Genomic DNA, 15705 nt, shown 5'->3' on the forward strand with positions numbered 1-15705 from the left:
TGCTCTGTTGCCATCTTTTCTGTAAACATCATGGAATCAAATTCAAAATCAGGTTGATGATCTCTGACGTGTTGTGAAATTTGTTTTGCAACAGCAGTTGAGTGAGGCCATAACAATTATAAAAGTTACAAAACGAAACAGTGCAACAGAAGAATAACAAAGTAGTGTTCATGGGTTAACAGACCATTCAGGAATTCATTGGCAGAGGGGAAGAAGCTGTTTCTGAATTGTTGAGTGTGGATCTTCAGCCTCCTATACTTCATCCCGATGGTAGTAATGAGAAGAGGGCATGTCCTGGATGATGAAGGGCCTTTTACAAGCACCACCTCTTGAAGGTGCCCTTAATGGTGGGGAGGTTTGTGCCCATGACTGAATGGCTGAGTCTACAAACCTCCACAGCCTCTTTCAATCCTGCACATTGGAGCCTCCATACCATACACTGATGCAAGCAGTCAGCATGTTCTCCACTGTACATCTGTAGAAATTTGCAATTATGATGGCATACCAAATGCCCTCAAATTGCAAATGAGGTAGAGCTGCTGACTTGCTTTCTTCGTGATTACATCAACATTTTGGGCCCAGATAGACTTTCTGAGATGTTGACGCCGAGGAATTTGAAGCTGCTCACTCTTTCCACCACTGATCCTTCAATGTGGACTGATGTGTGTTCTCCCGACTTCCCCTTCCTGAAGTTCACAATTAACTCCTTGGTTTTGCTAACATTGTGTGTGAGGTTGTTCTTGCAACATCACTCAACCAGCTGATCTGTGTTGCTCCTGTATGCTTCCTGATCACTATCTGAGACTCTGATAACCCAAGTTGTGTCGTTGGTGAATTTATAGATGGCATTTCAACTATGCCTACTCTTGTGTGAATAAGAGTAGAGCAGTGGCTAAACGGGCATTCCTGAGGTGTGCCTATGTTAATCCTCAGTGAGAAGGTGATATTATTACTGATTTGTACTGACTGTGGCATCCTGATCAGGCAGTCGTGGATCCAGTTGCAGAGGGAGGTACGGAGCTCAGGTTTTGAAGCTTATTGCTTAGTACTGATGGTTGATGGTGTTGCATGCTAACTGTAATCAATAAACAGGATCTTGACATATGTTTTTCTGTTGTTCTGCGTGTTTTGCTGTTGCATATTTATCATGAACTGAGGATTGAGCCCAGGATTTTCCTGGTCTTCATAACTTAATACAACATCTCTTATTGTAGTGATTTTGAAGCTAACGTGATGGCTGTTTTGGGGTAGCATCTTTTGTGAAGGTTATCTTCCTGAAGCTTGTAGATTCTTTTGATTCAACTTCAAACAAGTTAAATTCTTTGCCCTCATCAGATTCTTCTAGCTCTGCTACACTATGATCATCCAGCTGTGATTTCATATGGATTTCCTCTTCCTCAATAATGGATAATTCATTTACCTTGGTCGTTGTGCTCTAGAACTCTTCCCTAAACCACTCTTGCTCAATTTCTCTACTCCATAGTTTTTTCCCTAAATGTGCAATGAATGAATGCAGATGTTGCCAACAAAAATGAAGTTGCCATCGCTAGAGTGAAAGTTCTTGGGAAATTGAAAAGTCTGTAAGTGGAAAGTCACCTGGACCAGGTGGTGTACACCCCAAGGTTCTGAAAGAGGTGGCTGAAGAGATTGTGGAGGCATTAGTAATCATTTTTGAAGAATCACTAGATTCTGGAATGGTTCTAGAAGAGTAGAAAATTGCAATTGTCAATCCACTCTTCAAGAAGGGAGAGAGACAAAAAAAAGGAAGCTATAGGCCAGTTCTTCTGACCTCAGTGGTTGGGAAGATGTTGGAGTCGAATATTAGTGATGAGATCTCAAGGTACTTAGAGGCACATGATAAAATAGGCATGGATTCCTCAAGGGAAAATCCTGCCTGACAAATCTGTTTGAATTCTTTGAAGAATTAACAAGCAGGGTAGACAAAGGAGAATCAATTGATGTTGTGCACTTAGATTTCAGAAGGCCTTTGACAAGGTACTACACATGTGGCTGCTTAACAAGCTATGAGTCTGTGGTATCACAGAAAAGATGCTAGCATGGATAAAACAGTAACTGATTGGCAGGAGGCAAAGGGTAGGAATAAGGGAGCCTTTACTGACTGGCTGTCGGTGACTAGTGGTGTTCCATGTTGTCTCGGTTGGGACCGCTTCGTTTTACGTTATATGTCAATGATTTGGATGATGGAATTGATGGCTTTTTGCAAAGTTTGCATATGATATGAAGATAGGTGGAGGGGCAGGTAGTTTTGAGGAAGTAGGCTACAGAAGGACTTTGACAGATTGGGAGAATGGGCAAAGAAATGGTAGATGGAATATAGTGTTGGAAAGTGTATGGTCTTGCACTTTTGTAGAAGAAATGAAAGGGTTGACTATTTTCTAAGTGGAGAGAAAATACAAAAAAACTTGGGTAGAAAGGAACTTGGGAGTCCGTGTGCAGGATTCCCTAAAGATTAATTTGCAGGTTTAGTCTCTGGTGAGGAAGGCAAATGCGATGTTAGCATCCATTTCAAGGGCACTAGAATATAAAAACAAGGATGTAATGTTGAGACTTTATGAAGTGGTGGTGAGGCCTCACTTAGAGTATTGTGAGCAGTTTTGGGCCCCTTATCTTAGAAAGGATATGCAGAAAATGGAGAAGATTCAAAGAAAGTTCACGAAAATATTTCCAGGTTTGAATGGTTTGCCCTATGAAGAGTGTTTGATGGTTCTGGGTCTGTATTCACTAGAATTCAGAAGAATGAGGATTGACTTCATTGAAACCTATTGAATGGTGAAAGGCTTTGATGTGGAGAGGATGTTTCCTATGGTGGTAGAGTCTAAGACTGGAGGATATGGCCTCAGAATAGAGGGTGTCCTTTTAGAACGCAGATGAGGAGGAATTTCTTCAGCTAGGGAGTGGTGAATCTGTGGAATTGTTTGCCACAGGCTGCTGTGAAGGCCAAGTCTTGTGTACATTTTAAGGCAAGAGGTTGATAAGATTCTTGATTGGTCAGGGCATTAACAAATATGGGGAGAAGGCAGAAGACTGGGGCTGAGAGAAAACTTGGATCAGTCATGATGAAATGGTGGAGCAAACTCACTGGTCCAAATGGCCTAATTCTGCTCCTATATCATATAGTCTTCTGATCTTATAAAACAATGGAACAGCAGCTTCAAATGAAATCTACATTTGCATTAAACAGCAGTATCTCTAAACTATGCCACTCCTATCAGCTTTGAAATAAGTGCATCTTACTGTCTGCCTCACAGCTGAACTGTATTGATCAGGGTGACATTTTTGCATTTCAGTCTATATTTATCGCTTAGCTCACCTCATTGAAATAGGTTTTCTGATCATTGTTCCTTTCATAAATGCTAAAGATAGTTGACTTACGAATTTCATATCTGAATACTATGAATTCTAACCTGTTATCTCCTTTATGCTGAAAATTAATGTTACAAGCTTTGTAGGTTTAATATTAGAACATCCTTAAAACTATAAAGTTTGCTGAAAGATTTTTCTCTCTTACTCTCTTAAACCAATATTTCTCGTGTTACTTTATGTTTCTTTCCTTGTCTAATGAAACCTTGAACCCACCTATTGTAATTCATATTTCCTTTCCAAGTAGTTGCACAACTAATTTAGCAATCCTTCCGTCTAGTTGTGTAAGGAGGCAGAGTGTTCATTCAGATCCAATGTACTTCAGTAACACCAAGAATTTAATTACGTTGATGTTCAAGGGTAAGTCCACTAAGGTCACTACAGTTATAGATAGATAGATAGATAGATACTTTATTCATCCCCATGGGGAAATTCAACATTTTTTCCAATGTCCCATACACTTGTTGTAGCAAAAACTCATTACATACAATACTTAACTCAGTAATAATATGATATGCATCTAAATCACTAACTCAAAAAGCATTAATAATAGCTTTAAAAAAAAAAAAAAAAGTTCTTAGGTCCTGGCAGTTGAATTGTAAAGCCTAATGGCACTGGGGAGTATTGACCTCTTCATCCTGTCTGAGGAGCATTGCATCGACAGTAACCTGTCGCTGAAACTGCTTCTCTGTCTCTGGATGGTGCTATGTAGAGGATGTTCAGGGTTTTCCATAATTGACCGTAGCCTACTCAGCGCCCTTCGCTCAGCTACCGATGTTAAACTCTCCAGTACTTTGCCCACGACAGAGCCCGCCTTCCTTATCAGCTTATTAAGACGTGAGGCATCCTTCTTCTGTTCTTCTGTTGCAAATAATTGATTATTTGCTCACATTTACTTGGTGTTGGGCATCTCCCAGTATGACTCTTAGCTTGTCTTCTTCCCTTTATTCTTGAAACAAGAACCATCTTGCCAATCAAATTGCTTGCTGACTGCTTTAGGTGGTGGCACAGCAATTATTGGAGTAACAATCCAGAAGCCAGAGATCAAAGTTTGTTGTGGCACCTTTTTAGAATTTAAATGTTGATCAGATTATTGTTTAATAAAAAGGTTTATCTTGTTTATTAACATAATTCGGGGAAGCATAAATATGCCATCCTTACCAGGTCTAGTCTTTATCCGACTCCAGGACCATTAATATGGTTGTTTCAGATGCACTCTGAAATGGCCTGGTAACTCAGTTCAAAGACAAATGAGGCCGTAGCTGATAAATACTGATAAAAGAGAGTAAAACTGATTGGAGCTGATCTTTACTGAGAGAGCAATTGGTAAAATAGTCAATTTTCTTGAATCTGAAAAGACTCTCGAAAAGTAGGAGAGTGTTGGTGCAGAGCTTTGTAAATATGATATTGGTCTCCTTAATTAAGGAAGAATATATGAAGCAGTGCAGCAAAGATTCAATAAATTATTTTCCTTGGTAAAATTGTCTTTTGACAAAGGATGGAATAAATTGAGTGTTGCAGAATAAAAAGTGGTCTTACTGAGACGTTCAAGACTGAGGGACATAACAGGTGAGACACAATAAGATGTTTTTCCTAGTGGAGGAATGTGAAACAAAGATGTGAGATTATCCACTTTGTTTACAAAAATGAAAAGGCAGCATATGTTTAAATGGTGGTGATTGAAAAATGTTTATATTTATTCAGATCTGGATCTCTGTACACATGAATTACTGAAAGTTAACAAATGCTTACAGCAAACAATCAGAAAGGTAAACTTGTGTTGGCCTTTATTGCAAAATGATTTAAGTGTAATAATGATGTGTCATTACAATAACCTGGAGCTCTAGGGACACTACACATGGAATCAAAGTCCTAATGCAGAGTTATGACACAAAACATTGACATTTACTGTTTTTCCACACACCCCCCAATAAAACAGATGTTGAGTAACCCACTGAGCTATTTCAGCAGATATTGCTTCAGATTCCAGCATCTACAGTCTCTTGTGACTCTGAGATATTGTGTATTGGTTTGGTTTCCAAACCTGGATATGCTGAGTCCACTATTGTTTATCAACTTTATTAACAGTATGAATGAAAATATCATTTGTTAGTAAGTTTGTCGATGACACTAAAATTGACAGTGAAGAAGATTATGTAAGACTATAAGATCTAGATCAACAGAGAATGTGGCCAAGGAATGGCAAATAGAATTTAACTGGCATGAGTGCAGAGTGTTGTATTTTGAGGAAAGTTGAACCAGGACAGATATTGATATATTTAAGTTGCAGAATAAGACAGGTTGATAAATTTTTGCATTCTGGTGACATGGTGATGAGGTAGATCAGCCTTTATGAGTGATGGAGAGCGCACAAGGAGTCCAGTTGCCTACTCCTTCTGTTTCTTGTGTTATTATATGCCAGGGGCACAGTGTTAGAATAAAGTGTGACCTCAAAGTTAACAAAAAAAAAATCTTTTTGTGAATGCTGAGTCATTTAATGCATTCTGCGTTAGAAGTTTCAGTCCACAGCAGCACTGAGGGATATGGAGATCAGGCAGGAAAGACAAACTTCAGATCAACCATAATCTTTTAGCAAAGTAAGCTTGCACAAATTGCTCCCTTTCTTGTATCCCTAAACACAAAATTTAATGGTTGAGTAATAGGAAAATGAGGAAAGAGCAGAGTGAATTAAAAACATCACATAAGAGCATAAGGAATAGGAACAGGGTAAATTATGGCTCTTCAGCACTGCTCTGCATTCATTAAGATCATAGCTGATGTTCTGACTCAGTGCTATTTTCCAGCACTATCTCCACATCAATAATTGTATCTAGGTAACTGTCAGTTTTGAATTAATCTAATAGCAGAGCCTTCATAGCTGAGAGGTAGAGAATTTCAGAGTTCTACTTGACATACACAAGATGCTGGAGGAACTCAACAGGCCAGGCTTTTTCTATGGAAGGAAAAGTACAGTCGACGTTTTAGGCTGAAACATTTCGGCAGGACTGGAGGGAAAAAAGCTGAGGAGTAGATTCAAAAGGTGGGGGAGGGGAGAGAGAAACATTAGATCATAGGTGAAACTTGGAGGGGGAGGAATGAAGCAAAAAGCTTGATTAGTGACAAAGACAAGGCTATGGAAGAAAGAGGAGGAAAGGAGCATCAGAGGATCTCAGAATGAGACTCTTCATTCCAGAACGAAGGAGATATCCTCCTTTTTCAAAGAAGGGGTCTTCCCTCCCTTGATCATCATCGCTGCCCTCAACCGCATCTCTTCCATTTCACGCATGTCTGCTCTTACCCATTCTCCTGCCAAGATACCAGGGATAGGGTTCCTCTCATCCTCACCTACCACCCTACCAGCCTTCGCATCCAGCACATAATTCTCTGAAGCTTCCACCACCTCCAACTGGATCCTACCACCAAACACATCTTTCCCTTCCCCCCCCTCCCCCCCCCCCCCCCCACTTTCTGCTTTCTGCAGGGATCGTTGCCTACAGAATTCCCTTATCCATTCATCCCTCCCCACTGATCTCCCTCCTGGCCTTATCCTTGCAAGTGGAATAGGTGCTTTACCTACCCCTACACCTTCTCCATCACTACCATTCAGGGCCCCAAACAGTCCTTCCAGATGAGGCGACACTTCACCTGTGAGTCTGTTGGGGTCATATAATGCATTTGATGCTCCCAGTGTGGCCTCTTGTATATTGGTGAGATCCGATGTAGATTGGGAGATCACTTCGCCGAGCATCTACGCTCCAGAACAGGTGGGATCTCCCAGTGGCCACCCATTTTAATTCCACCACATTCCTATTCTGATATGTCCATCTATGGCCACCTCCACTGTCAGGATAAGGCCCACACTTAGGTTGGAGGAACAACACCTTATATTCCGTTTGGGTAGCCTCCAACTTGAAGGCATAAACATCAATTTCACAAACTTCACCACCCGTCCCTTCACCATTTTCCATCCCCTTGTTCCTCTCTCATGTTATCTCTTTGCCTGCCCATCGCCTCCCTCTGGTGCTCCTCCTTCCACGCCCTGGTGAGTCAGTATCCTGCGAGAAACTACACCATGACGACAAAAGAACACCAAGCACCTCTACAAAAATATTATTGAAAAAAGTCAGGAAATGGATACAAGAAATTTCCAAGTCACTGACTATCCCTTGGATTACAATTAAATCAATCATTAAGAAGGAAAAAATATGGCACAGCTGTAAATCTGCCTAGAACCATCCTCAAAAACTGAGTTACCATGCAAGAAGAGGATGAGAGAGGGGGCTACCAAGAGACCTATGCCAACTCTGCAGGTGTTACAAGCTTCAGTTGCTGAGATGGGAGAGACTGCACATACAACAACTGTCATCTGGATGCTTCACCAGTCACAGCTTTATGGCGGAGTGGCAAAGAGAAAACCACAGTTAGAGGTAAAAAACTCACATGAAATCTCGGCTAAGGTTTGCCAGAAGGCATGTGGGAGACTCTGAAGTCAGGTGGAAGAAGATTATATGGTCTGATGAAATCAAAAGTTTTTTGCCCATCAGACTAAATGCTATGTTTGCAATAAACCAAACTCAGCGCATTATCAAAAACACACCATCCCTACCATGATACATGGTGGTGGCTGCATCATGATGCAGTGAAGCATCAGGCCCTGGAAGGCTTGTGAAGGTAGAGGGTAAAATGAATGCAGTAAAATACAGGGAAATCCTGGAGGAAAACCTGATGCAATGTGCAAGAGAACTGCAACTTGGGAGAAGATTTGTTTTCCAGCAAGACAATGACCCCAAGCATAAAGCCAAATCTACACACGATAGCTTAAAAACAACAAAATTAATGTCCTGGAGTGGCCAAGTTGGAGTCCAGACCTCAATCTAATTGAGAACTTGTGGCTAAACTTGAAAAGGTCTGTTCATTCATGATCCCCATGCAATCTGACAGAGTATGAGCAGTTTTGTAACGAAGAATGGGGAAAAATTGCAGTGTCTACTGGTATGGAAACACCAATGCCCTTGAACTGAAAGTCTTATAAAAAGTAGCAGATTCAGCCCAGTAAACCATGGGTAATGCCCTCCCAACCATTGAGCACATCTACATGAAATGCTGTTGCAGGAAAGCAGCATCCATCATCAGGGATCCCCACCACCCAGGTCATGTTGTCTTCTCCCTGCTGCCATCAGAAAGAAGGTACAGGAGCCTCAGGACTCTTGTCACCTTTTTCAGGAACAATTACTACCCCTCAATCATCAGGCTCTTGAAACAAAGAGGATAACTTCACTCAACTCACTCGGCCCATCATTTAAACCTTTCCACAACCAATGGACTCACTTTAAAGGACTTCATCTCCAGCTATCGATATTTACTATTTACTGCTTATTTATTTATTTTTATTTATTATTTCTTTTGCTTTTTGCACAGTTTGTTATCTTCTGCCCTCTGAATGCCCTAGTTGTGTGGTCTTTCATTGATTCTGTTATGGTAATTTTTCTATAGATTTATTGAGTATGCCCTCAAGAAACTGAATCTCATTCATAGTGATATGGTATATGGTGACCTATCTGTACTTTGATAATAAAATATACTTTGAACTTTTACTTTAATCTTGAAGGCTCAGTAGTGCAAATTTTTCACATCTTTGAATTCACAGGGTATATCTTTATTCTTATAAATTACTGAAATATTTACTAGTTAATAACATTGTATAATTTAAATTATTTCAGCAGCAACGTTTGGTACATTCCTTCAACCTCATAGTTTTTATTCCATAGTTTGGTATTAATTCAGTTTTCAATTTTGAAGAAAGAACTTGGACTTTAGAATTTGTTATGCATCCTAGGAAGCATGCAGTAGATTTGTTGGGTAGCCTAGGTGGGGGGAGTTTCAGAATTGGTGTGTGGGTGTGAAAGCTGACCTAAAACACTGGGGAAGCCCAAAGGAGGATTGGTTAGCAGGTGTTTCAAGTAAGTTGTGTTGCATTCTGGAGTTATTTACTAAAATCTGTTTGTCTTGACGATCCCAGTATCTGGCACTTACAGGAAGAAAACTGCATGATAAATGATATATTTGATGCATCTCTGGCAAGAAAAATACATCAGTTGTGTGAGAGCAACTCAACAGATATGAAGAGTACAGTCATATCAATGAAAAGAGCACAGCCCAATAAAGAAATGGTTCTAATCCTATATTGCTCTGGAAAAGCATCAATTTTTCAGATGCCTAGCCCTGAGGAAAAGTGCTACTGCAGATTTGATCTTCTAGGTTTAAATTGCTATGTGAATACATTGTTGATGAATTTTGTCTTCCTCAGAAATGATCATGGGCAGTGTTATACGGCATTAAAATTAAGACAGTGCAGCAGAAGTATTCGCAAAGCAGTTTTAATTTTTTTTTGCTACAGTGTCCCTAATTGTTTTCAAAAACTTTGTCTTTGTCTTGTAGGTTTTGACAAACAGACATGGCCAGTGATAAGTTTTACCGAAGGGGGAGTTTTAATAGCTACCAGAGCAACACAAGTGATGAAGATATGGTGGAGATCGCAGGAGCACCTCTGGACTTTTCTTTGGCAGATGATATTCCTCCACTGGATAGGGAACCACAAAAAGGTATTAAACAACAGAACTGCTGATGTTTCAATAAATGTGTGCACAAGATGATTGTATTCACAATTGCAAGATTTTAAACAGTTATGAAATCATTTGTTATTACTAGAAATTAATTCATTTGATTTGTCAGTACCTATAGTCCAGTCTGGTTCTGTTTTATTTAGCATATTATGAGTGAAGAATTTTTAGTAGTTTCAGAAAAGAGGACATCAGTCCCGGAACATTTATATATACTTTGGTGTACTTTTGTTAGATCCATTTCATTGCCTTTTTCCAGTCATGCAAATTTGTTTTTGCTCTTGAAAGCCACAGTTGCAAATGTATCACCCACACTTTAAGAAAATACATTCTGGATCGTAATTACTGACCTGTAAAGACAATCTGAGTCTGACAATCAATTACTGCTATCATTAAACTCATTGGCTTTGGTTTTGAAAAATTGCCTTTCGTGTGGATCTTGTCAGGTGGCTTCTGAAAATCCATTTGTACAGAATCTATTAACCCACTTAATAATGGGTTAGAAGGTTCAATCACTTTACTTGTATATGGTCTCCCTTTAAGAAATCCACACTATCTTTCTTTATTAATTAATTCAAGGTGGTTATTATTTTTGTTTCTTGAAGTTTCTATATCACTGAGGTTAAACTAACTGACCTGTACTAGCTTTTGCCTTTTCATTTCATTTTGAAAAAATTTATAGTATTTGTCCTCTCCATTAGCACCACTATAGTAGTTATAGAGGATTGGAAAATTGCATTCTGCTCTTTTGCAGTTTCTTGCCCAGTCTACATACAGAGAATCAAAATCATGTTTATTATCGCTAATACACAATCAGTGGCCACTTTATTAGATATACTTGTATACTTGCTCGTTAATGCAGATATCAAAATGGACCTCTGTTATGAGGCTGTGACCACTGGTGAGGCTCATCCTATAGGAAACATCCTCTCCACATCCACTCTATCTAGGCCTTACAATATTTGATAGGTTTCAATAAGATCTCCCTCCATTCTTCTAAACTCCAGTGACAGGCTAAGAGTCTTCAAGTGCTCCTCATATGCTAACCCTTTCATTGCTGGAATCATTCTCATGAACCTCCTCTGGACTACCTTCAATGCCAGCACATCTTGGATAAGGGGCCCAGAACTGCTCACAATTCTCCAAGTGCAGTTTGACCATTGCATTATAAAACCTCAGAATTACATCCTTGCTCTTATATTCTATAGTCATCTCAATGAATGCTAACATTGCATTTGCCATATTTACCACCAACTCAACCTGCAAGTTAACCTGTGGGGAATCCTGCACAAGGACTCCCTAGTCCCTTTGCCGGGGAGTCTGATTTCTGAATTTTCTCCCTAAGGAGAAAATAGTTTATGCCTTTATTCCTTCTACCAAAGTGCATGACCATGGCACTTCCCAACACTGTATTCCACCTGCCACTTTGCCCATTTTCCTAATCTATCTAAGTCCTTCTGCAGACTCCTTCCTAGTATGAAAAAGGTAGTCTCAACACAGACACCTGCAGAACACCTCTAGTAACCGGCAGCCAACCAAAAATGGCCCCCTTTATTCTCACGCTTTGCCACCTGCCAATAAGCCAATCTTTTATCCATGCTAGTATCTTTCATGTAATACCATGGACTCTTACCTTGTGTGGCATGATAACCTCATGTGTGGCACCTTGTCAAAGCTCTTATGAAAATCCAAGTAAACAATATTCACTGATTCTCTTTTGTCTATCCTGCTTGTAATTTCCTCAAAGAATTCCAATGAATTTTTCAGACATGATTTCCCCTTAAGGAAACCATGCTGACTTTGGCCTATTATATTATATGCCTCCAAATACCCCAAAACCTCATCCTTAACAATCGACTCCAACATCTTCCCAACCACTGAAGTCAGGCTAACTGGCCTATAATTTTGTTTCTTTTGCCTCTTTCTGTTCTTAAAGAGTGGATGGACATTTGCAATTCTAGTCCTCGGGAACCATTCTAGAATCTAGTGATTCTTGAAAGGTCATTACTAATGCCTGCACAAGCTACTCTTTTAGAACACTGCGGTGTAGTCCGCCTGATCCAGTGATTTATCAAACTTTAGATCTTCAGCACCCAAGCACCTTCTCATAACAACTACACTCACTTCTGCCCCATGACAAACTCGAATTTCTGGCATATTGCACGAGTCTTTAACAGTGAAGACTGACACAAGATACTTATTAAGTTCATTTTTCATTTCTTGTTCCCTATTGCTACCTCTCCAACATCGTTTTCCAGCAGTCTGATATGCACTCTCACCTTTCTTTTACTCCTTATATGCCTGTTAAAAACTTTTGGTATCCTCTTTTATATTATTGGCTAACTTACCTTCATACTTCATCTTTTCTCTTTTTTAATTGCCTTCTGTTGGTTTTTAAAAGCTTCCTAATCCAACTTCCCACTAATTTTTACTATATTATATGGCCTCTCTTGCTTTTATGCTATCTTTAACTTCCCTAGTCACCCACGGTTGCCTTGCCCTCTTTTTAGAATGCTTCTTCATTTTCAGGATGTATCTATCCAGAGCCTTCCAAATTGCCCCCAGAAACTCCATCCATTGCTGTTCTGATGTCATCCCTACTAGTGTTCCCTTCCAATCAGCTTTGGCCAGCTCTTCTCTCATGCCTCTCTAATTCCTTTTACTCCACTGTAATGCTGATATACCTGACTATTTCTTCTCCCACTCAAACTGCAGGGTGAATTCTATTGTATTATGATCACTGTCTTCCAAGGGTCTCTTTACCTTAAGCTCCCTAATCAAATCTGGTTTATTATACAACACCCAATCTAGAATTGCCATACCTCTTGTGTGCTCAACCACAAGCAGCACTAAAAAGCCATCTCATAGGCATTCTACAAATTTTCTCTCTTAGGATCCAGCAAGAAACCTGATTTTCCTAATCCACCTTCATTTTGATATCCTCAATGACTAATGTAACATTGCCCTTTTCACTTGTCTTTTCTATCTTCTGTTGTAATTTGTGTCCTACATGCTGGCTTCTGTCTGGAGGCCTGTATATAACTGATATCAGAGTCTTTTTACCTTTGTAGTTTCGTAACTCTAGCCTCATGTATTCAACATCTTCCAATCCTATGTCATCTCTTCCTGAGGATTTGATTTCATTTTTTTTATTAATATCTACCCAATACCCTCTGTCCTGTCCTATCAATATTATGTGTATTGTTGGATGTTAAGCTCCCAACTATGACCTTTTTTTTCAGACACAGCACAGTGATGTTCACAACATTATAACTCTTCTGCAAAATCATCTACTTTATTCACTATTCAAATATAACACCTTCAATCCTGTATTCATTTATGCTACCTTGCGTGAAGACAAATATCTGCAGATGCTGTAATCTGGAATGAAAACACTCAAAGAGTTGCATCAGGATCTCAATCTGAAACATAAATTTACATCTATTGGATCCACAGACAGACAGACACATACTTTATTGATCCCGAGGGGAAATTGGGTTTCGTTACAGCCGCACCAACCAAGAATAGTAAAGAAATATAGCAATATAAAACCATAAATAATTAAATAATAATAAGCTAATCATGCCAAGTGGAAATAAGTCCAGGACCAGCCTATTGGCTCAGGGTGTCTGACACTCTGAGGGAGGAGTTGTAAAGTTTGATGGCCACAAGTAGCAATGACTTCCTATGATGCTCAGTGTTACATCTCGGTGAAATGAGTCTCTGGCTGAATGTATCTGTGTTCTTCCAACATTGTTGTTTTTTTGGTGCGAAATTGTGTGCTGACTCTCATGTTTTGGGATTATTAGCTACGCCTAGAGGAGAAAATCATTTTTCTTAAGTTGCTGCTCTTGAACACATTCATTGGAGCAGAAGTGGAGTCCAGAATGAACAATAAACCTCTCTTGACAAATGCTTGTGAATCCATAACATAAAACCACGATGTGTTGGAAATGATCACTGAATATATGCACATTGAGAGAATGTTGGCCTGTGTGTGCTCGAAGGATGTTGTGTGGCTGCTTTTGACAATTACTCATGCTTGGAGAAGTCTGCCATTTCTGCAAATCTCCAAACCTTCTCCTGCTGCTTTTGGGTATCCTGGAGAAATAAAGGAATTGGCTTTGCTACCATATCTCCACCTCCTGCCCTGTTTTCTCCTCTATTCACTTAAGTTAGTGCTTAGGCTATTCTTGCATAATTATAAACTTGATGTATTGAAAGTTGCAAGCTATTACTCAGAAAAAAAGTTGATTAAGCCGTACTTTTGAACTGCCTCAGTGCACACAAAGTAAATGTCTGTACAGTGGCATTAGAAAAAGCTTGGGGATTAATCAGTTACTAAAAAGACCTACCAGTTAGTTAGTTAACTGGTGATTGTAAATTGTCATGTGATTAGGCTCGGGTTAAATTAGTGGGTTGCTGGCTGCATGACTGGAAGGGCCTAGTTTGCACTGTGTAAAGAAATATTTTGTAAGTCTCTAGGGCATAATTGGTGTATTTCCTTTGGGTCACCTTCAGGGAATGTTGGAGAGCAGGGTAACTATGACTTGGATTACTTGGTGGGGGGGGGAGTAGTCATATATTTAAAGCAACACACACAAAATGCTGGAGGAACTCAGCAGGCCAGGCAGCATCTATGGAAAAAAGTACAGTCGATGTTTCAGGCTGAGACCCTTCGGCAGGACTGAAGAAAAAAATGCTGAGGAGCAGATCTGAAAGGTGGGCGGAGGGGAGAGGGAAATGCGAGGCAGTAGGTGAAACTTGGAGGGGGGGATGAAGCAGAGAGCTGGGAAGTTAGTTGATGAAAGAGACAGAAGGGCATGGAAGAAAGTGGGGGAGGAGCACCAGAGGATCGCAGGATGAGGCCTTTCATTCTAGAATGAAGGAGATGACCTTTTTTTAAAGAAAGGGGCTTCCCTTCCTCCACCATCAATGCTGCCCTCAACCACGTCTCTTCTATTTCACACACGTCTGCTCTTACGCCATTCTCCTGCCACACTACTAGGGATAGGGTTCCTCATGTCCTCCACTACCACCCTACCAGCCTCTGTGTCCAGCACATAATTCTCCAAAACTTCCACCACCTCCAGCTGGATCCCACCACCAAGCACATCTTTCTCTCCCCCGCCCCCCTCCCCACATTCTGCTTTCCGCAGGGATCACTCCCTATGCGACTCTCTTGTCCATTTGTCCCTCCCCACTGATCTCTCTCCTGGCCTTATCCTCGCAAGCTGAATAAGTGCTTCACCTGCCCCTACCCTCCTCCCTCACTACCATTCAAGGCCCCAAACAGTCCTTACAGGCGTGGCACCACTTCACCTCCGAGTCTGTTGGGGTCATATACTGCGCTAGGTGCTCCTGGGGTGACTTCTTGTATACTGGTAAGACCCAACGTAGATTGGGAGACCAGTTTGCTGAGCATTTACGCTCCATCCACCAGACCAAGCCTATTCTCCCAGTGGCCCACACACAAAATGCTGGTGGAACACAACAGGCCAGGCAGCATCTATAAGGAGAAGCACTGTTGACATTTCGGGCCGAGACCCTTCATCAGGACTAACTGAAAGGAAAGATAGTAAGAGATTTGAAAGTAGGAGGGGGAGGGGAAATGCGAAATGACAGGAGAAGACCAGAGGGGGTGGGGTGAAGCTGAGAGCCAGAAAGGTAATTGGCAAAAGGGATACAGAGCTGGAGAAGGGAA

At 40.5% G+C, this 15705-nt stretch overlaps 1 protein-coding gene across 2 annotated transcripts in view; it reads left to right on the forward strand.

Annotated features, from left to right (window-relative positions):
* Nucleotides 1–15705, forward strand: part of clcn5b (chloride channel, voltage-sensitive 5b) — a 105418-nt gene that overhangs the window by 42695 nt on the left and 47018 nt on the right. For both annotated transcript variants that reach the window (XM_073058232.1, XM_073058233.1), the window contains exon 2: nucleotides 9820–9983. In XM_073058232.1, coding sequence (XP_072914333.1) covers nucleotides 9836–9983 — 148 coding nt within the window. In that variant the 5' untranslated portion in view covers nucleotides 9820–9835. The remainder of the gene's footprint in view (nucleotides 1–9819; nucleotides 9984–15705) is intronic.

This window comes from Hemitrygon akajei, chromosome 10 (genome assembly GCF_048418815.1).
Source record: "Hemitrygon akajei chromosome 10, sHemAka1.3, whole genome shotgun sequence".
In the NCBI taxonomy this organism is placed as follows: Eukaryota; Metazoa; Chordata; class Chondrichthyes; order Myliobatiformes; family Dasyatidae; genus Hemitrygon; species Hemitrygon akajei.